This window comes from Geospiza fortis, unplaced genomic scaffold, assembly GCF_000277835.1.
Source record: "Geospiza fortis unplaced genomic scaffold, GeoFor_1.0 scaffold173, whole genome shotgun sequence".
Lineage (NCBI taxonomy): Eukaryota > Metazoa > Chordata > Aves > Passeriformes > Thraupidae > Geospiza > Geospiza fortis.
This window is the reverse complement of record NW_005054334.1, coordinates 4,293,874-4,313,114: the sequence shown is the minus strand read 5'-3', so window position 1 is coordinate 4,313,114 and position 19,241 is coordinate 4,293,874. Positions and strand designations below refer to the sequence as shown.

The 19,241-nt window shown below is 42.6% G+C and overlaps 1 protein-coding gene across 1 annotated transcript; it reads right to left on the bottom strand.

The window, feature by feature from the left end:
• Positions 1 to 2,295: 2,295 nt before the first annotated feature.
• Positions 2,296 to 19,235, bottom strand: ADSL (adenylosuccinate lyase). The gene is made up of 13 exons (XM_005421859.3): positions 19,101 to 19,235; positions 14,561 to 14,764; positions 13,414 to 13,458; positions 12,537 to 12,616; positions 10,617 to 10,788; positions 10,275 to 10,321; positions 9,797 to 9,887; positions 8,902 to 8,971; positions 7,697 to 7,844; positions 5,763 to 5,853; positions 4,814 to 4,903; positions 2,760 to 2,936; positions 2,296 to 2,440 (listed from the first exon to the last, which is right to left on the bottom strand). Exons 1-13 carry the CDS (start codon positions 19,224 to 19,226, stop codon positions 2,354 to 2,356), a joined length of 1,428 nt encoding a protein of 475 aa, XP_005421916.1. The 5' UTR covers positions 19,227 to 19,235; the 3' UTR covers positions 2,296 to 2,353.
• Positions 19,236 to 19,241: the final 6 nt, after the last annotated feature.

Below are 19,241 nucleotides of genomic sequence, written 5' to 3'. Positions count from 1 at the left end.
CTCGGCACGGGCTGCAGGGACAGGCACCGAATGGCCCAAAGCGTGATCGGGCCTCATGACGCTGTCACGGAATCACAGAATCGATTAGGTTGGATCTCTCTGAGATCGTGGAGTCCACCCTCTGAGCGAACGCCGCCATGTCAAGCAGCCTATGGCACTGAGTGCCACGTTCAGTCTCTCCTTCAACACCTCCAGGGATGGTGACCCCACCACCCTGTCGAATCACCCTTTCTGTGAAATTCCTCTTAATGCCCAACCTGAATCGCCCCTGGTCCAGCTTAAGGCTATGCCTCTTGTCGTGTTGCTGGTTGCCTGGGAGAAGAGGCTGACCCCCACCTGGCTACACCCTACTTCCAGGTAGTTGTAGACAATTCCCCTAAACATCTTTCTCTGCTCCTCATCCCTGCAGCTGCTCCTCATCAGATCTGTGCTCCAGACTCTTCACCAGCTTCAGTGCCCCTCTCTGGACTTGCGCCAGCACCTCACAGTCCTTTCTGAACTGAGGGACTCAGAACTGGACACAGGTGTGGCCTCACCAGTGCTGAGTACAGGGGGAGAATGAAGAGCTGAACAGTTGAGAGCTGCTCTTGAAGCACTGCCTGACCTCCTCCCAGCAACCAAGCAGAGGGGAGAATTACGTCTCTGGCTGTTGCCACTACCAACTCTGCAGGAAAGTAGAAAGTCAGGGCCCGAAGCGAGGAGTGGAAGTCTCCTAAAAGATTTGTTCATCATGCCAGTTTTCTAGGAGGATGACTTTTCCTCTGCACCACTGTTACTCATTTTAGAATTTCCAGGAAAGCAAATCGAATAGATCACAGCTGGCAGCCTCTACCTGACAAATATTTATTTCCAATGATGAGAAAAGATACTGTTTCTCCTCTCCACACAGGGTTGGTTGGGTTTTTTTTGAGGAGGAAAGAGGACCAAAAAAGGAGGACTTACGCATCTGTCTGTTTTCTTTCTTGGCTATCGGTTTGAGTAATAGCCTGAAAATGACGAGGGTTCAGTTAGAGTTATCCTTTTCAAACAGATGGCTAATTAAATGTTAATAGCACAAGCAAGCAAAATGTTTTAAACACCATCAAACTCGCAAATATTTGAGACATTTTGAATGCCATGTTCTAGGGGCAAGGTAAAGCCCGAGCAGTCTTGATGGAAGAAGATCACAGCCTGAAACTTCCCACTGCTCTAAACTACTTAATAAAGACAAGTCTTATTAAAACATACAGTATTTTAAAAACCTTTTCAACAATGATGACCTGAAGGACAGCAGGTAGCCTCTTTCAGTTAGTTCTGCTTTTTAAAATTCTCTTTAGCAACCACACTTCAAAAATCATCAAGTAATCCTTATCATGTCACCTCTGAGGGTCTGAATAAATAAGAGACCAGAGAGAGAGCTTTTTTACTGCACTGAAGCAGAAGAAATACTCTGTGATATAATAACACTGGAAGAAGTATGGGAATTATTCCAGATTAAGTCAAAGGGAAAAGAATTTGATCCACTACTAAATGTTCAGTAAAGCAGAGACAGTACAAAAGAGATCATTAATGTCAGAAATAAAACTGAAGCTCTTAAATTTTTCTGGCATTCAATGAATTCCAATATCTTTTTTCTTTCCTTATCAGACAAAACTGGTAGTAGAGAACAACTTCCACATGCCAGAGTCCACCGGCCACTCATTATCAAGCACCTACAGCCAAGGACCACAATCACAGCCAGAACACAATGACTGGTTTCTTACCAACACCTTTAAATATGATTTTCAGAAGCTACAGAGCCACAGCTACAGTATTAAACTAGGAAAGGAGCACTGAAGGAGCACCAGTTTGATGAGCCATGAAGTTCCCTCTTTCATTATTTCAAATATTTTGGCCTGTTTGCTCCCCAAGTCACAGTACTCTGAAAGCCAGGACAACTTTTGAGACTCCTGTGGAGAAAGTTTCAGGGCATGGAAAGGAAGATGAAAATGGGAGTGGGCTCAGTTCCCCTTACCTCTGCTCTTCAACAAGTCAGTCCTACATGAATGTCAGGCAGCACCAGGCATTGCTCTTTAACAGCTGGCAGTGCTCTGTGAGGGGCCAATGAAGGTGCTGTGATTAAGTTACCTTGTCACAACTGAGCATTTCTCAGTAACTCAGCACACTATAGATGGAGGCTTGACCTCCATCAATAGTCAAAGACCTCCATCAAACAGCAAACAAAGAATGAAAAGCCCATCTGGAATCCACGTGGCTGTAAGCTCTGGGGGCTAAATGTATTGTAGAGAACCAAAATAACATGACACAGTAAACAGACCCGGGTCAATAAGGCTTTTATTATCTTCCTGTACCCACACACATTTAGAGACTATACCTAAAGTGCCAGTTCAACTTTCCCACCCATCTTGCTTTGGTATGGAATCAGTGCTGGTCGAACCTCCTCCTTCAGGAACTTTGCCACCTGTTCAAGATGAGAAAAATAAAATGAGGAAAAGGACTTGCCTCCTCCTCCCCATCTGGACCTGCTTGTCTCACTGGGGTCTCTCTTTCACAGACACCCAACTGGTCTGGTATGTCTAGGGTCAAAAGTGTGAAGCCACAGGGAAGAAAGACAAGAAAGCCAAGGAAATCAAACGAGAAAAATGTGTCTTCCTTAGTAGGATGGCCAGAGTTATATAATATGTACACTCTGTAGCAAACAGTGTACATATTATATACAAAAGGAGGCAGGATTAAACTACACATTGCACTACAACCCACAGCCTCTTCCACTACTTTACCTGTTGAGGAGCACGTCCAGTGAAGGAGGAGGGATCCAACAGGCTTTCAAGTTGTTTATGGATAGGGCTGAAGTAAGGATCAGCACGGACACGGGCAATGAAGTCATTATCACCCCCTTCCTGTTTCACAACAGCTGCTGCTTGCTGAGAGAGAACACGAATTTTCTCGTGGCAATCCTGTAGGTACAGGGAGAGGAAGATGGAAAAAGAAAAAAGTCATTGCTATTGACAGCACATGTTCATCTCACCAGCTTGGGTGGGAAGAAAAAATATTGAAGTGTATTGCCCTGGACAGTGCAAAAAGAAAATGCAGTTTTGACTGCAGTGCTTCACGTGCCACTACATTAAAACAAGATTTTCTTCATCCTTTCACATCTGCCCTTTGAGCCTAAAACAGTCCAAATGTCACATACATTCCCGGCTGAACTATAACATAAACTAATGGCACTAGAATAATTTATACTTCTTCAAATTTCCCAAATACTCTTAGGAGTCATTGTAGGGGGTGTTTTTGGTTTTTTTTTTTCCAATTGTAAATAATGTAAAACCTCTACAGATTTTGAAAAGGGAAAGGATATAATCTGTCCAACTTAACAAGCAGTGAGACTCTGCAAACCATGGCCTACATAAGGATAGACTGAGGAAAAAAACCTATTCCTTTGGAATCAACTGGTAAAAACAAGGGAACCCAACTGTAGTTAGGTACCACCTGCAAAATCAGATATTGCCATGCTGGTCCTAAAATACCGGCATGTGACTGCATTTACAGCTATGCAGGAATCTTCTCCTTAAATGTATTATCCTTGATCTACAATTAGGACAAAAATAATCCTGCTTCCTCTATCCAAATGTCATTTTGCTTCACCACTGACCTGCCTCAGGTGAACACACCTATCTTCTGGATATTTAGGGGAGGGATCTGCTTAGTAGTGGGGAAAGGAAGTGAGTTTCAGTGCTATGAGGTGGGAAAGCCTAGAAAATGTGCTGTTCCAAAGTTCCCAGCACACAAAACCAGAACATATGAATGTGACTATGAAGACCTTCTACAAAGGTACTAAGCCCTATGGGTTTGTTATTAAACAGCACCAGGAAGAAGGCAGGTCAACAAGAGACACAAATGAATCACAGAATGTGATTCACATGATGTGACCCTTAATGCATTTAGTCAGGAAGCTTACTCACTGACCCACTGACATCAGAAACACAGGGGGGAAAAAAAAAGAGAAAAGGATGTTTCCTGACTAATATAATGGGTGATTTGCCACAACTGTTTCAGAAAACTGAAACCACATATATTCTGCTCAAAACTTCTATCAAACCCTTCCATTATTCTTGCAAGTTTCACTTCTATCCTTGATGTGGAAATAATCATAGAAGGAAAAATTATTATCTAAAAGGTAAATGAAAATAAGGTGTTTCATTAAGATGGAAATTTGATTATCAATTTTGACCTGAACTGTGAAATTAAATGATAAGAAAATATAATCTAATTGTGTCTGGTTTTATTTACTAAGGAAAATATTTAATTACAGCTTGCTTGAACACAGGAAGCTGAATGAAAGACTATTAAAAAAGTGGTTAATATACTGTACTGAGTTAGGGAAGAATGACACATGAATGAATGACTCAGAATGGCCTTACTTGCTTTTTTTGTTAACAGTACTGATTCATCCTCTTTTAATTTATAAGGTAGCCAACTGCCAACATGTTCCATTTAAAGAAGCCTGGCCTGTGTTCCAAGTTCCTTCAAACACTTAAAAAAGGAAAACGCCTACTAGTATCAAACATAAAAATAGGCTTCCCTCTTCTCCAGCACACCCAGCCAGATTAGCCCAAACACGCAGTGGGGGGAACAGAAAATAGGGATCTCCACAAGTGCTCTCTCCTCAGAGAGCAGAGCCTGGCTTTGCAGCACCAGTGTAATAACTCTGTGGGAGCAGGTGAAGAGCAGAGAAAGCTGAGGTAGGACAAGAGCCCAGATATATTTGTTTCTCAGGAGACAAACACCAGGCTATAAACAAAGGTAATTTGGACACTACAAAGGTAATTTGTACCTGACGATTGCCCCCAGCCTTCACCATTGCCATGATTATATTCTCTGTGGCCATGAATGGCAGCTCCTGCCGGATCCTTCTCTCAATCACCTTAAACACACACACACACACACACACAAAAAACAGGAAAAAAGAAACAGCATTATAGGAAGTCTATAGATGACTGAAAACTTCGCAGTGAAGTTTTTTTCCTGTCCCCTTGAATCTCTGGGACTGGACAATGGTGACAGAATCACAGAAAAGTTTGGGTTGGAAGGAGCCTTTAAAGGCCATATAGTTCAACCACCTGCAATGAGCAGGGACATCTTCAACTAGATCAGGTTGCTCAGAGCCCTGTCCAACCTGATGCTGAATGTTTCCAGTGATGGGGCATCCACCACCTCTCTGGGCAACCTATTCTAGTGTTTCAACACCCTCTTTGTAATAAAACTTCTTTCCTATATCATCTGAATTGTTCCTCTGTCAGTTTAAAACCATTACCCCTTGTCCTATTATAACAGGTCCTGTTTGTCCCCGTGATGCAAAGACACATTGTCATTTTGAACTTAGCTCTGGAAATCCAGATATTGAAGTTGATAATACTTAGAGGGCATATCTTGTCTGAGACATGAGTTTGGAAAAGATGTCCAATAGTTTTTTTTAACCTGTAGTAAGTTCCAGGACTGGATGAGATCTGTCTAGACAGTATCTTTCGCTGCTAAATTCTACAGATCTGTTCTGTAATTCAGGGAAAAATATCCTTTGTGACAAGTTTTGTATTTACTCTGTTATTGGCCTCACAAGAGGCTCCTAACGTATGTCCTGCAACAGTGAGAATATGGCAAGAATAGAGCAAAAATCAGAACCATTTGAACTACCAGATAAAAATGTAATTCTTGGAGCGGGAGCATTTTTGTACACTTTGGCATAGTTGTAGCATTACAAGGAGGTCCATTATCTCCTGCTTTACCTTTGGATACACCACAAGTCCCTCGGAGATGTTCTGCAGCGTACTCAGAATGATGTCAGCTGTGAGGAAAGCCTCAGCCAGACACACGCGCCTAGGGACACACATACCCAGAACCCTAGTCAGCAACAAGGCCATATTCCAGCCACCTCAGATCCTTCAGCTTCTGTAAATAATGCTCTAAATGGCATCACTGTGGCCTACAGTGGAGCTATTATCTTTTTTTTTTTTTCCTTTTTGGTCAGTAGAGAGGGAAGAGGGAGAAGGCACACAGAGAAAGCTCAAAGATAATTCAGTGCTTACACAGATGGGAAACAGGGCAGCAATCTACAGGATCTTCCCCTATGTGTTCTTTGCTGAAGTGTCTACTACTGATCCTACCCTCCTGCTGCATGCTCATGCTGTGCCTGGCTGTGCTCAGTGGGGAATTTCCAAGGGGATCCATGCATTTGGTGAGGGCTTCCTCCAAGAAACCAGCTCCTGGTCACAAAGGAGGCTCCTGACAAAAAGCAGAGGAGGGAAAAAAGAGGAGTAGTGGGGACTGAGCTGTATCAGGCAAAAGGCTCTGCATCAATGCAGCAAACACAGCATCATACATCTGTGACAGCAGGGCCTGGCCCGTACGAAACTGCCATCTTTTAAAATATCCTAGAAATATCCTATTCTTGAACCTTGTGCTACATCTAAGCCCTCCAATTCTATCACAGTGCCTTAAAACAATTTTGCTGGATTGTAGACTGATTGAACTTTCTCTGGCTTGTTCTCCTTCAAGACACTATAGCTTTAACAAGAGCACAGATTTTTCTATTTGGTTAATGAAGTGGACAGATTAGTCTTTCTATTAGATGAGATGAAAATAAAATTTTAAACATTCCAGTATATCTCTCAACATTTGGTATCTATTATGGAAATAAACACACCATATCAAACGGTATACAATTTCTTAAATTTACATTGTTTTCTGCTGCCTATGCAGCTTTTTTTTTTAATGAGACTAGGAGGTGTGGATTAAGGTCCCCCTGGGAAAAAATCTTCTATTTTTTCACAAAATGTTATGCAGGTATTACGTCTGTGGAGACATTTTAAAAATAACATTCTTGTCAGCAATCCTAATGCTAATCTAGCATTAATTAAGCCAAAACTGCTGCTGTTCATTGTCTCACAGGTGCCATACCTTAGAAGTCTAGAGATTTCTAAGATTCTAAGAGATCAAATTCTGCAACAGAATATGACTTTGAAATTAAAATGTTTCAAAGGTAGGCATGAGCTTTATGCAGATTTAGTACCAAATAAAAGATGGAAGCATTGAATTTAATTGCTGTAATTTACTTGATAATAATTGTAGGTAACTTCTGCTCAGCTCAAAATAGTTGTAATGAAGAATTGTAAAACAAAGCAAAATTTGCTGAGCAATATCCGAAAGACCTGCAGAGATTTTCATGAAGCTTTTTAAAAAGTAGAGTAATTGTGCTCTTCCTCCAGGATCTGACTACTTCTTGTAAAGAATATTTTTCAAAATTAAAATATGGTTTTTTAGATTATTTGGAGGGTTAAGGTATTGGACTATTCTCCAAAAAGTGAAAAAAAAAAGCAGGGTCAAAAAACTGCATCCAAAACTAAGCAGGAGAATTTGAGAAATGTGAGTACTGCAATACTGTGCTATTGAAACAGGAAGACTATGAAAGCAATTTATTACCCTGGCTTCTGTATCCCTCCCTTTCACTGCTGGTTTACTTTACCAAAGATCTTGACATTAAAAAGAACCTAACCACTTTTATCTGATGGTACAGAGGAAACCAGTTTGTAGTCTCTAGATTCTATTGAGACTGCTTTTTGTCAAGTTGGTACCTTGTGGATTTAGTTTAAAGGCAGTATTTTCTAAGAGGCCAGAGGAGCTTTCTGCACAAGGCCACCTGGAGAGCACAACGTGAACAGACCTGTTGGCACTGTCGTCCAGCGTTCTCTCAAACCACTGCACGGCGGCCGTTTGCAGGGGATCCATCACCAGCGTCATCAGGTGCCGCGCGAGGCTGCAGCAGCGCTCCGAGCGCATCGGGTTCCTCTTGTAGGGCATTGCACTTGAGCCTGGCAAAGCAGGAACAGGGATGCAAACAGGGCAACAGGAGGAGTGCTGCATTAGAGGAGAAGAGATAAAGGTCCTCGTCCAGGAAAGGAAAATGTGTCAGGAATCATAGTTTTGACTAAAGCTTCAAAATACAACAATTTTCTATAATAACAAAAATAACATCACCATTTTCCCCTTCAGATCAGAAACATCTAAATGTGGGCAAAGAAAAAGTGAGATGACATTTTTGCAATTCTGCAAAACAGAAGTACTACCACATAAAAGGGACAAGTAGTTTACTTTTTAATGTAGTATTTAGCACCATCTCTCTAGGCTACCCATGGCAACCTTAGCAGTGTTGGAGCCTCCATCTGCTGAGTAACACTGTCCTTCAAAGTCAGATGCTTACACTGCTGCCAGTTGCTCTAGTGAATGGGTATTAAAATCATCCACAGAATGCAGAATGGTACAAGTACCAGATAGGACTAAGGCTTAATTAGCTGATTCAATTCTATACAACTATTTAAGGGACCCAAACTTTCTTTCTTTCAGCCAAGAGACAAAATGCTACTATTTCTTTTTCCCTTTCTAACAGTGTCAGAATCACATCATTGGTGTTTTTCTGGCAAGGGTGTAAGGGTCAACCCTAGTTTCGTTGTTCTTAATTTGTTTGTTTATAAAGATCAAAATGCTGAGTTGGGCTCAAAACCTGTTTTCCAGTCAGCCTCAGGAGGAGAGGAAAACATGAAGCACTCCACAGATCCAGGTCTGCCTCTCTAGGCAATGGGACACACATGGCTACTCCTGCTCTCCCCACAAACACAGAGAGTGCACAAATACAAATCTGATTTTAATTACTTAATATCCAGAAACCTTTAGGTAAAGTGTTTTTTCTTTTTCCTTCCCCCCTCCCCTCCTTTCCTTTTCTTTTAAAAGGATTGAAAATACTAACAATGTCAACTCCAGTTAAATTAAAGCAAATTCTGTCAGTGACATTTCTAAGTTTGTTTAAAAGGCCACGCCAACATAAATGAAAGGACACATACACCAGTCCAGGAAAACTCTCTCATCCCTTACCAATCTGGTCTTTCTCAAAAGGCTCCTCTATCTCCTTCAGGTTGGCCAGAAGACGAATGTCAGTGCAAATCTAGAAAGCAAGCATGAGAAATCAACAAAACAGAACCAAACTGACACCCACCAATGTATCTTAGTGTTTGTGCACCTGGAGAATCTTTGCATCTATGTGCAAGAAGTAAACTGGGGGCAGTGGAAAATTTGATAAAAAAATTGATACTGCAATCATACTTCCTGGCCTAAAAATGTTTGTCAAGACAACACAGAAAGCAGCATGTCCACTGGATTAGATGGGAACAGGACTCCAACAAGGCCAAATGTTTGCAGGGAATGGAAGACAGATCAGAAGACAACCCTGAAAAATGCATAACAAACTTGCACAGCGATTTGCAAACACAGATAATGTGTGCTCACTGAACTGGGAAAAAACCAAAACAGAAGAAAATACCACAGATCACTTTAGCCCAAGAGGAGGAAGAAGGAGGGAATAGAGATAAATCAATGAAAAGAATCCACAAGGACAGAGAGAAGAACACCATTATCAGAAAGGCAATTAACTAGGAGGAAATAGTGAAATTTAAGAACTCATACACCACTAGGAAAGATATTTACTCTAATTGCATCAATTTAGCATAGATTAGACTAATATCTGGTGTGGGAGTTGTTAACCCATTTTAGAATCTGCTCAGTTAACTTGCTTTATTTGTCACTGGTTTTAAGATCTTTGAGATTTGAGTATCAGGCGTGTACCCAGCGGTGAATTTTCATGATCACAAAGAAGACAGCTGAACAAGGAAGACCAATATTTCTTGAGCAGAGCATTCTGCACCAAAGCACCTTCTCTTTAAGATCTGAAACATTTCTCCCTCTTCCCAATGTATACAACTAGGGAGCTCACCTTGTGTATGGAAGCCCCCAGACTGGCCAGCACAGCCAGGACTCCAATGTCCACCTTGCGACTGTAGGTCTGCCCGGTGACCATGTAAGCCCTAGAAATAAGCACAGAAGTTGAGTGTTCCAGGCAGACACAACAGTACTGCAAGACTTTGAGCAAGCAGTGACATGGCTCTTGAAGTGGAGAGCTGTCATTCTGCTCAAACGAGAACAACTTAGGATTCAGGCTGTCAATTTCTTGGGGCAGCATGCAGGTGGCAGAGAGGTAAACAGAGGAAAAGGGACAGCTGTGCTTTGACAGGGAGACAAGAAGAAGCAGCCTATTTATGAGGTGAAGTTTCATGCAGGAAAATGCAACTGGGAACGAAGATGGCAAGGGAAAATAAGTGAACAGCAGCACAGATGTCAGTTTGGCAGCCAGGGGAATCTGGGCCAACACTACCAGCAGGAGTCACACACTGCTAAGAACGCGTGTTACATACCGCTTGAATCCCGCCTTCTCAGTCACCAATCTGTCCAGTTCTTCAACCTTGGGGTGAAGTGAAAAAAACAACCAGAGCTCAAAATACAACGCAGTAAGGTCAGCAAGAGTAAAAATGGTCTTTGCTTTTCTCAGTTTACTGTCAAAAAATCTTCTACTTTCTGTGAAACATCCAGTCCCAAATGCTGCTTACATCCACAGAGCCTTGTCAATGAGCCCCAGAGGGATCAGGGTGACTTTGTAAATTTAATGCAAGAATCTCAATGTTCCCTCAAAGAGAACAGCATTCTAGAGCAGAAAATTGCCAAGACTGTACGTCTGCACCCTGGGCTGTCTGACGTACTTTACTGTGGTCTCCCTCAAAGAGCTGCAAGAAGCTGGCTTGAGTGCCAGTGGTGCCTTTCACCCCCCGGAAGCGCAGGTCATCCCGAGCCCGCTCCAGGTTCTGCAGGTCCATGCACAAGTCTTGAATCCACAAGCAGCAGCGTTTCCCCACAGTGGTGAGCTGGGCAGGTCTGAAAACAATCAAGAACACAACGTGACTCATTGAGGATTTGCCCAAGCACCACACTTCACTGCTGAGTCTGCCATTAAGAGTTCCCTACATTTTCAGCTCTTTGAGCAGAAATTAACAGGATTTGGCTTAGGCAGAAGGATGTACCAATGTCAGCAGTAAATGGTACTGAAGATGTAATCATTCCTTTCAGGAATTAGATGAAATTACATTACCAGAAAACAGCAATTCGGTGTCCACGTGCCAGGCAGGCGCCCCCTGCCGGCCCACAGGCGCTGCGCCAGACTGGGGGTGCATCTGTCCCCCACTCCAGTTCTGCTCACCCAGGGCATGGGGGGCACCCTGGCTGACTTACAGCACTGGTTTGAACTTCTCAGCACAGAGACATCTGCATTCATTCTGCAATTTTAAATGATTCCTCTCAGGAAGCTTTCCTTCTTATTTATAAAAATGTGTTCCTCAGCCTCCAGGCAAACACACTTCAGCAATGCTGTCAGCCAACACTTCTTGTAAGACCTCTACCTTGGAGTAAGTAACTGCAAGCTTCAGCTACACTTCAGTCCCCCTGAAAATGCTCTGAGGCAAAAACAGGGGTGTTTCTGGAAATCACTTTCCAGAAAGTGAAATATTTCAAATTATCCCCATGAACTCCAAAGAAAACCTCTCTAATACTTGAAGAAACCATACACACATGAACAATGTGCTCTTGATTAAGCTCAGACATAAAAAGGAAGCTTGTAAGATCTGGAAGCAGGGACAGACAATCCAGGAGGAATACAAAGAAACTATTCAACACTGCAGAGACAGAGCAAGGAAAGCCAAAACCCACCTGGATGCATTTAGTATGGGATGTGAAAGGCAACAAGAGGGGCCTCTGCAAGTACATGAGGAAAAGGGAAGGCTAGGGAAAACATGGACGTGATTGTGAACGGAGTAAAGGCCCTGCTGACAAACGACACAGAAAAGGCTGAGATACCAATTATGATTTCACCTTGTGAACACCTTCTTGAACACTCCTCTGTCCTCCTTGCAAAAGCCCAAATAAAACTAACACAGATACTCCTCCAAAAAGCTGTAGATGAAGAGGGCTGTAGGACTAGAGCTGATGGAACCGACACTGCACACACAGCAAGATGATAAATCAGAGACCTGACCTGATGCTTTCACTCTCCTTTGGGAGAAATGTTAAAAGTGCCAGACACCAAGTCTGACATGACCTGTGCCTAATTTCCTGCCCTTGCTGCTCCATATCACTGGGGTAGAAGACTTAGCTCATGGTATAGTTTAATGCTTCTGAAAACAATCTTCATGAAGCAGGAGATTAAACTACCCCAAGAACAGAAGAACCCACATCTCATTATCCTTTGACTCAGCATCAGTAGTAACAAGTAGCCATTAACAAAACTTTCTAGGCTGCAGCAGAAAATAACTTCAAGAAAAACAAAGAAAATCTGACTGGAAGACAGGCTTAGTGCAATTCCCAGTCACGCTTTTTTGAAAAAGCCCAGAACATGCACATCTGTGTTTTCCTGGAAGTCATCTTCTATAAGAAGCTGTCTTGAAGCAACTGCTGACAGCTAGTCAAAGCAACAGTCCAATTTCCTGAACAAGCCTGGAGTCAGGCACATATACCTTTTTTGAACCACCAACTGGTCAGAGATGGGAAAAAGGATGGCAAAAGAGCAGTAGCAGGTCAATTTAATCAAAACACAGACAACAAAAAGAAAGCAAAGGCTGATGGCTACTTACTGGTAGTGAGTGAAGCCCAAAGTAGGCATGTCAGCATACTTCTCAGCAAAGTCGGCCAGCCGGTTGATCACCCTTGCGAGCTGGTGGAAGCAGGAAGGATAGAAAAGAGGTGGAATAAGAGAGGAAAAGCCCCCAAACAACACAGCAGAAGTTCACATGCTTAAGCACAACATTGTGAGAAAAAGGGGAGGGAAACCACTGTGCAGGGAGGGACCTTGAGGGGCAACTGTGCAGCCCCCTCTAACTGTAGAATATGGCGTGTTTCAGTATTTTCAGGGCATGCATGCAATTTCTGCTTGCTACAGAACTCAAGAGCTAACACAAGTCATTTGACTTGAGCTCAAACTAGTCTAATCTTCATGCCCAACCCGATCCTGCAGTTGGTTCATCCTTGGGTACTTTCTTTATTCCTGGAATTGATCAGAAATAAAGCTGCTTGGGCTATAATTGACACACCTACAGTCCAAGGCAAACTGGATGCCAACTCATTCAGGTCAGATAGACACCACTGCACTACACTCCTGCTATATCTGACCTCAGAAAACGGTATTATTTAGTTTCTTAAATGCTGACAGACTCCTAGGAATATAGCTAAGGATAAGACTAAGATAATCCTAAAAGCAATACAGTTGTATTGCTATGTAGTACCAGTGGCACAGATAAACAAGGAGCTGCTTATAATTCCCAGTGAGCCAAGAAGCTCTGGGAAAAGACTTGAGAAAGCAAAGGAAGGGAACTTCACTTTTTTGAGAACAACCCAGACAGATAACTCCTCCTAGCTTCCCACAAAGTTTTAGGAAAATCTAAGTTAAACACAGGCTATGCACAGGACATGAGTGCTCCCCAGTTCTGAGACCCTGCAGAACCGCCTTCTCACCTTGGGCAGCAGGAGGTTAAACCCATCACGGAGGACAATCAAATCCTGAAAGAAGCAAAGAAAGGAACTTTGGGCCATGTTTAAAGCACCAGATGTAACAGTTCCTCTCAGAGAGGACACAGATTATGCTTCGTTGATTCAGAAGTCTCCTCTTAAATGATTTTCTTTCCTTCTTGTAATAGAGGTTGCACTGAACTTGCTTATGACAAAAATGCTGGATCCACCATTGCTCCTTTTATACTGCCCATGGAAAGCTGTAAGTGGTGGAAGACCTGATTCCACCAAGTACCTATGAATGATTATTTTGAGGTCTTGGGACTGCCCATGGAATGACAGACTAAATCATATGGTCCCATGTGGAAAATACAGGCACTGTAGGCTAAAGACAGCAGGAAAGGAAGTGGGCTGATGAGGCACCAGTTGTCTTTACTCCTTCTTTTGAAACTGAGGTATAGCTGGGCACAGGTGTCACAAGGAAGGTGATATTACCTAAAAGCTAAACAGGTTTGCAAAGGAGTAGAGAAAAAAAAAAATCACAGAGCAGCTTCTCATGCAGCAAAAGCAGCTGTGAAGTTCCAATGGCTTGAACAGTGGAACAACAACATATACTGAGATATAAGGCTTCAGTTTGTGCTGCGTTGTAGGTGAGGTTCTTCACAAGCATTTTACAGCTCTGTAGAACGGCAGTACTTCCTTTTTCCTTAGCACATTCATCCAGTCTCTTCACTACTGAAAAGCTTGTTTTCCCCTCAATGATGCAGGGGTTCCAAGTAGCAATTGAAAGCTCATGGACCTTGTTCTGTAAGTCAGTGACCTCTTGTCACAGGGGTGTAACTGGTAAATCACACAGTTCACATGTTTCTTCATGTGTTTGCAACTCCCCTCTTATCTCCTTGAATATTTTAACATGCAAGCAGAGGTTAGGGAACAGTTTCCAGATAGATTTTACTTCACATCAGAAGAAAGAAGGCAAGTGGAGCTTGCTTTCCTGGGGTAGCCACGTTAAAGAACTGAATCAACTTCAACAGTAAAATGAACAAAAATGACTGAAAAATCCACATAATATTTTATAAAGAGCTATAAAATAAACAACTGTAGCTTTGTTTAACCCAGCTCTGCAGGCAGGGAACTGGAAATGCACTATTACCGTGTTATCCCCTACGTAGCAGGAGGTTGCTCCAAGGTGGATGATGGCTGCAGCTTTTGGACAGCAGTGGGCAAAGGTGTGCACGTGGGCCATCACATCGTGACGCAGCTTCTTCTCCTCCTCCGCTGCCATCTTGAAGTCAATGTTGTCCAGATTTGCTTCCATCTCCCGTATCTGCTCATCAGTGATTGAAAGCCCAAGTGACTGCAAGGGGAAAAGAACTTTCATTGCATTTTCTCTTTACCAACAAACTGAGACAGAAGCTGTTTAAATAATTTACTCCTGTCTGACATCTCCCAGAAGTGTGACAATTTGGTGTAAACGAGCTGTAACAGTAAATGCTTTCATTCTAGGGCTCTCCAGCCTTTTCCAATAGGACAGGACAGCGTTCATTCTCAGATGTTCCTCTTGGGCTTCGTGCCTTCCTCAATCAAAATTGTGGAAACTACAAAAATTAAAGTACATGGGGAAAAGTGATATAAAAGTAGTATAGTTTAAACTTCTTTGAATGAAGTTTACCTTTTGGGTACAGAAAAGTCCAGCTAACATGTGACTAAATAGCTTGTGTCAGGAAAAGCTCTCTGGACCACAACTAAACCTACACAACTGTAAACAGCTTAAAACATATGGAAAGGTGTATATGTTTTATATGTTTTTACCTTTTCAAAAGTCCTGTAGTACCTCACCTCAGACTGAATATGAAACCTTGTGAAATCAGTTACTTGATCTGGAAGAAGGAGAGGAACGCTCCTTGTTCATGTTTGAAACTAACTGCGAGAGCTTTTTAGCAAGCTGACTTAAAAACAAAGATATTCAACCACAGATTTTACACTGGTGCAATCTATTAAGATGAGAAAAATGTCTTTTCCTGATACTGAGAAATTAAAAGTCTCACAATGAACTTGCTATTACTGCCTTTTCCAAATTAAAATACTATTGTCCTGTGCATGAATGATGAGAAATCACCAACTGGGAGGCTTCCAGGATTCAAAGTATTTAAAAAACTGGTTCTGTTCAGAATCAAACTGACTGAAAAAATGGTTTGCAGATATGAAACCTGGAACTGAAGAAGACAGCAAGTGAAGCAGATGTGTTCTCAAGGACCTCATTAGATAATTAGTACCCAAACTTACGCTGCGACAAGCATATACATACCTGTGAGTGTCCAGCTAAATGGGGAAAAGCACCTAGCCCCAGATTGCTGCCTTTGAAGTGCATTGGTATAGACTGCAACTGCCTAAAAGCACAGGCAGCTCAGCAGGCAATAATTCTTGTGCCAAGATTAAAATCTCATGCCTTGCTCAGACATCTGTGATCCTTTGGGAAAAGCTGACCACAGTACACAGTCATACAGAGAGGAAAGAAATAATCCCCCAAAAGGGACAACTTGATGTAAAACACGTGCAAGATAGGTAGTGCCAAGACAAATGATGTTCTCATCTGTCCACAAACATGTGAATCTCTTTCCTATGAGCTTTTGCTGATACTGACAGTACCTTGGGAAGAAAACAAACATCCTTCAAACCCGTGTACCTAAGAAAACCAAGTAGGAAAACTACATAAGGAAGAACACAAGGTTTTCCCCAAAGCACCACAGGTCAGTGAAGTCAGTGATGAACTCTCTGGATTGTGCTTTTAGGGTGTCATTCTTCTGAGACTGTCCCAGTATTTTGATGTGCCACTCCAACACCTCTGACTGCTGATCACTTTTCCTGAAGGACAGGGCAGAACAGGCAGATGATGTGGCACAGCTCTTGCACACAGAATGAGAACACCGGGTTGTCCATTGTGTAAAGAACATGTGACAGAAAAACAATGAAACTTAAACTGGACAGAAAAAACAGATGGAGGGTTACTAAAGAAAGAGAGAAAACATTTATATTTCATATGTGCAAAACATATTGTAAGTCGGTTTGATGCTGCAGGATGCCAAAGCTACTTCTACGAAAAGGGAGAGCTCCAAGAAATTTGTACTTGACTTTCAAATACAATTAAGTCATGAGTTCAAGACAAAAAGTGTTACCAGAAGAATCATAATACAAAGGAATTTATGCAAAAAATTAAACTAGTGTTTTGGGATGAGTATAAATTCAGACACCTCAGCTCTTAACCCAAACTTTAAATACCGTCAGTTGGGAAAACATAAGTTTTTCTTACTACTCCCACACTTTGCTAAGCCTGCTCTTTCAAACTCCTGCTATTGCCTGCTGAAAGGAGCAAAACACTGTATAGACTTTCTGCCAAATTCAGTTCCTATTGAAATAATTCTTCCAGTCTTATCTCACATACTCCAAGTGGACCACTTGAAAATTTCACCTATTAAGTAGAGTGAACATTGAAGACATCTGCCTGGCCCTACAATTTACCTAAAATTTTATCACTAAGCAGCATGTCTTCTGTTTTACTACTCCCTGCAACTGTAAGAAAACCTATGGTTAGAATTTCCTAGGTCTGATTTATCAGAAGACAAATCCTAGATCTGATTTATCAGAAGACAAAAAGAAGAACTGCCCACAGTTCATTTGTTACTGTTTGGTTTTTAATGTATCTGAAAAGATAAGCTATGTATCTTCAAAAAGAATGACTGACGAAACAACATGTGAGTGTCTTGGAAGTGAGGACATGTGCTGCAGTAAATTGCCATAGTTCATTTACTACCTGGTATTTGGGTGGGTATTCTTTTTCATAGAAATACTATGCATCTTCTACAAGGAACCTAAAGAAACTGTTCGTATGTGTAACTAACTGACCATTGACAGAGATAACAGGTGCTGGAAGTAGCTGACTCTCCCTTCTTTTTAGTCCAGAGCTGACATTAGATTACAAACTGTTCTGGAATGAGGAGCCAGATAAAAATAGTAGTCTCCTCTTCCCACTATGAAAAGAGAGCTCAAGAAGTAGTAAGACCTATCTCTACTTTCTGGGAACAAAAGTCTGGGGTGGCAATGGGAGATAGAGCAAGGGCCAATAGATGGGGTAGCCCAGAATTCAGGGCTTGGGAATGGAAACCTAAAAGCCCCAAACTGGTTCTTCCAAGCAGACTGCTTTCTCCTATTGGGCAACTCACGTATTCTGTTCTGGAACAGAAGTAAAAGTGATGATTACCTGATGGAATCGATACAAATATGTTTAAATTGTCATGCTTTGAACATGCAAAGCTCCTCAGGCATGCATTCATAGCACTGACACTTTCTATGCCAGATGAGATTTGCAGCTTTCTCACTCCAGCATCTGAACTGTGACAAAATCAGGCATACAGTACTTTGGAAAGTGACTCCTATTTAGCACAGCTGTATAATTGCATCTTCAGCTTCTGAAACGTCACATTTGGTCCAGCATATTATTGACAATGCTGCATAGTGATACTATCCTTCCATGGAGAAGGAACATGGTAATGACATTGTGCACTGTGTGCTCATTCTCCAGCATGGTGCTTCTCTGCCTTTGCACTCAGGAACAGCCAGACCTAGAGCCTGAATTGCTTCTAACAATCCCAGGGCTTTGAAAAGAGAAATTGGACTCCCTAAAAACAAACAGGCTCCTATTGAGTCTGAAATCTAAAGCCATTCTGTCAGAAAGTGGGGTGGTTTTGTGCCTTCTTTTTCTTTTTTGGAACACATTACAGCTTTTTCACTGTCAAAAACCTGGTAAGAGTCACAAGGAATCAAGTCAGGTGCAACTTAAAAACTGACTGTGTCTCAATTAAGATGTAATAATAGCTGTACATGTATCTCTAATTAGGACCAGAGTCAAAGTCAAAAAGTTTAGCTTCAAGTGCATGTTAAAAAAGTCATCTTCATGTCCTCTACTAACACAATAGCTTGCAATCATATGGACATACCCTGGACAACTCATACTCAGTCGCTGCTTCCTAATAGTTGAATTAATAATACATAGTACCCAATTTTTTGCGGTATTTTCTTTTTTGTGGCACTCAGCCTACCAGAAACATCACAAGTACTTGTGGGGTAAATGCACTGCTCACTTTGGCCAAAAGCAAGCTTATCTAGAAAAAAAAAGGGCTATCTGACAACAACTGGCCACAGATGCAGGGGGTGGTCCGGCTGGCACGGACAGACAGCCATCGGATTGAACGGACAGCGCACCTCTCCCGTCACACCTCCTGCAAAGCAAACAGCTGAGCGCTGGGGAAGGACACCGCTGTTTGCTCAAAGGCAACCCCTCACCAAAGATTGCTTAGCAGAGCTTTTACAAAACCAATTTTACAGTGCAGGCAAAAGTGCAAGGGGGAGGGTAGGAGGCGAGAAGAAATGATTTGCTGAGGGGCGACAGGAGGGATTGTGTACAGAGGGCTGGATAACCCTGAACTCGCAGAGCCCCTTTGCTCCCCGGAACGCGCCAAAGGGACGCCTGCAAAGCTGCTCGGGTCGGTTTCCCGAGGGTAGCTCCGGGAAGGTACGGCCGATTCCCGAGCCCTCATCCGCCATAGCCCTTAAGGGAATCGGGACTCGAAGACGCCTCGGCACCGTGCTCCCCCCGCCCCGGGCCGCTCTGCCCTCAGCGCCCGTCCCGCCGTTACCTTCTCAGCCTGGGCGAGGTAGAGCCAGAGGCGGCGCCAGGTGCTGAACTTCTTCCTCTCGCTGAAGTTGTAGGCCATCTCAGCGCTGGCGTAGCGCGACACCAGCGGGGAGCGGTACCGCGCCATCACGTCCTGCTCCTC

What these genes read in the sequence shown, in the direction of transcription:
- ADSL (XM_005421859.3), bottom strand. Translation starts at nt 19,226, where the DNA reads ATGGCGCGGTACCGCTCCCCGCTGGTGTCGCGCTACGCCAGCGCTGAG. An exon ending in GCTACGTAGGGGATAACACG is followed by an intron (nt 13,459 to 14,560) that starts GTAATAGTGCAT and finishes TGCTTCTTTCAG; the next exon opens with GATTTGATTGTCCTCCGTGA. An exon ending in GACTTGTGGTGTATCCAAAG is followed by an intron (nt 4,904 to 5,762) that starts GTAAAGCAGGAG and finishes TGTGTGTTTAAG; the next exon opens with GTGATTGAGAGAAGGATCCG.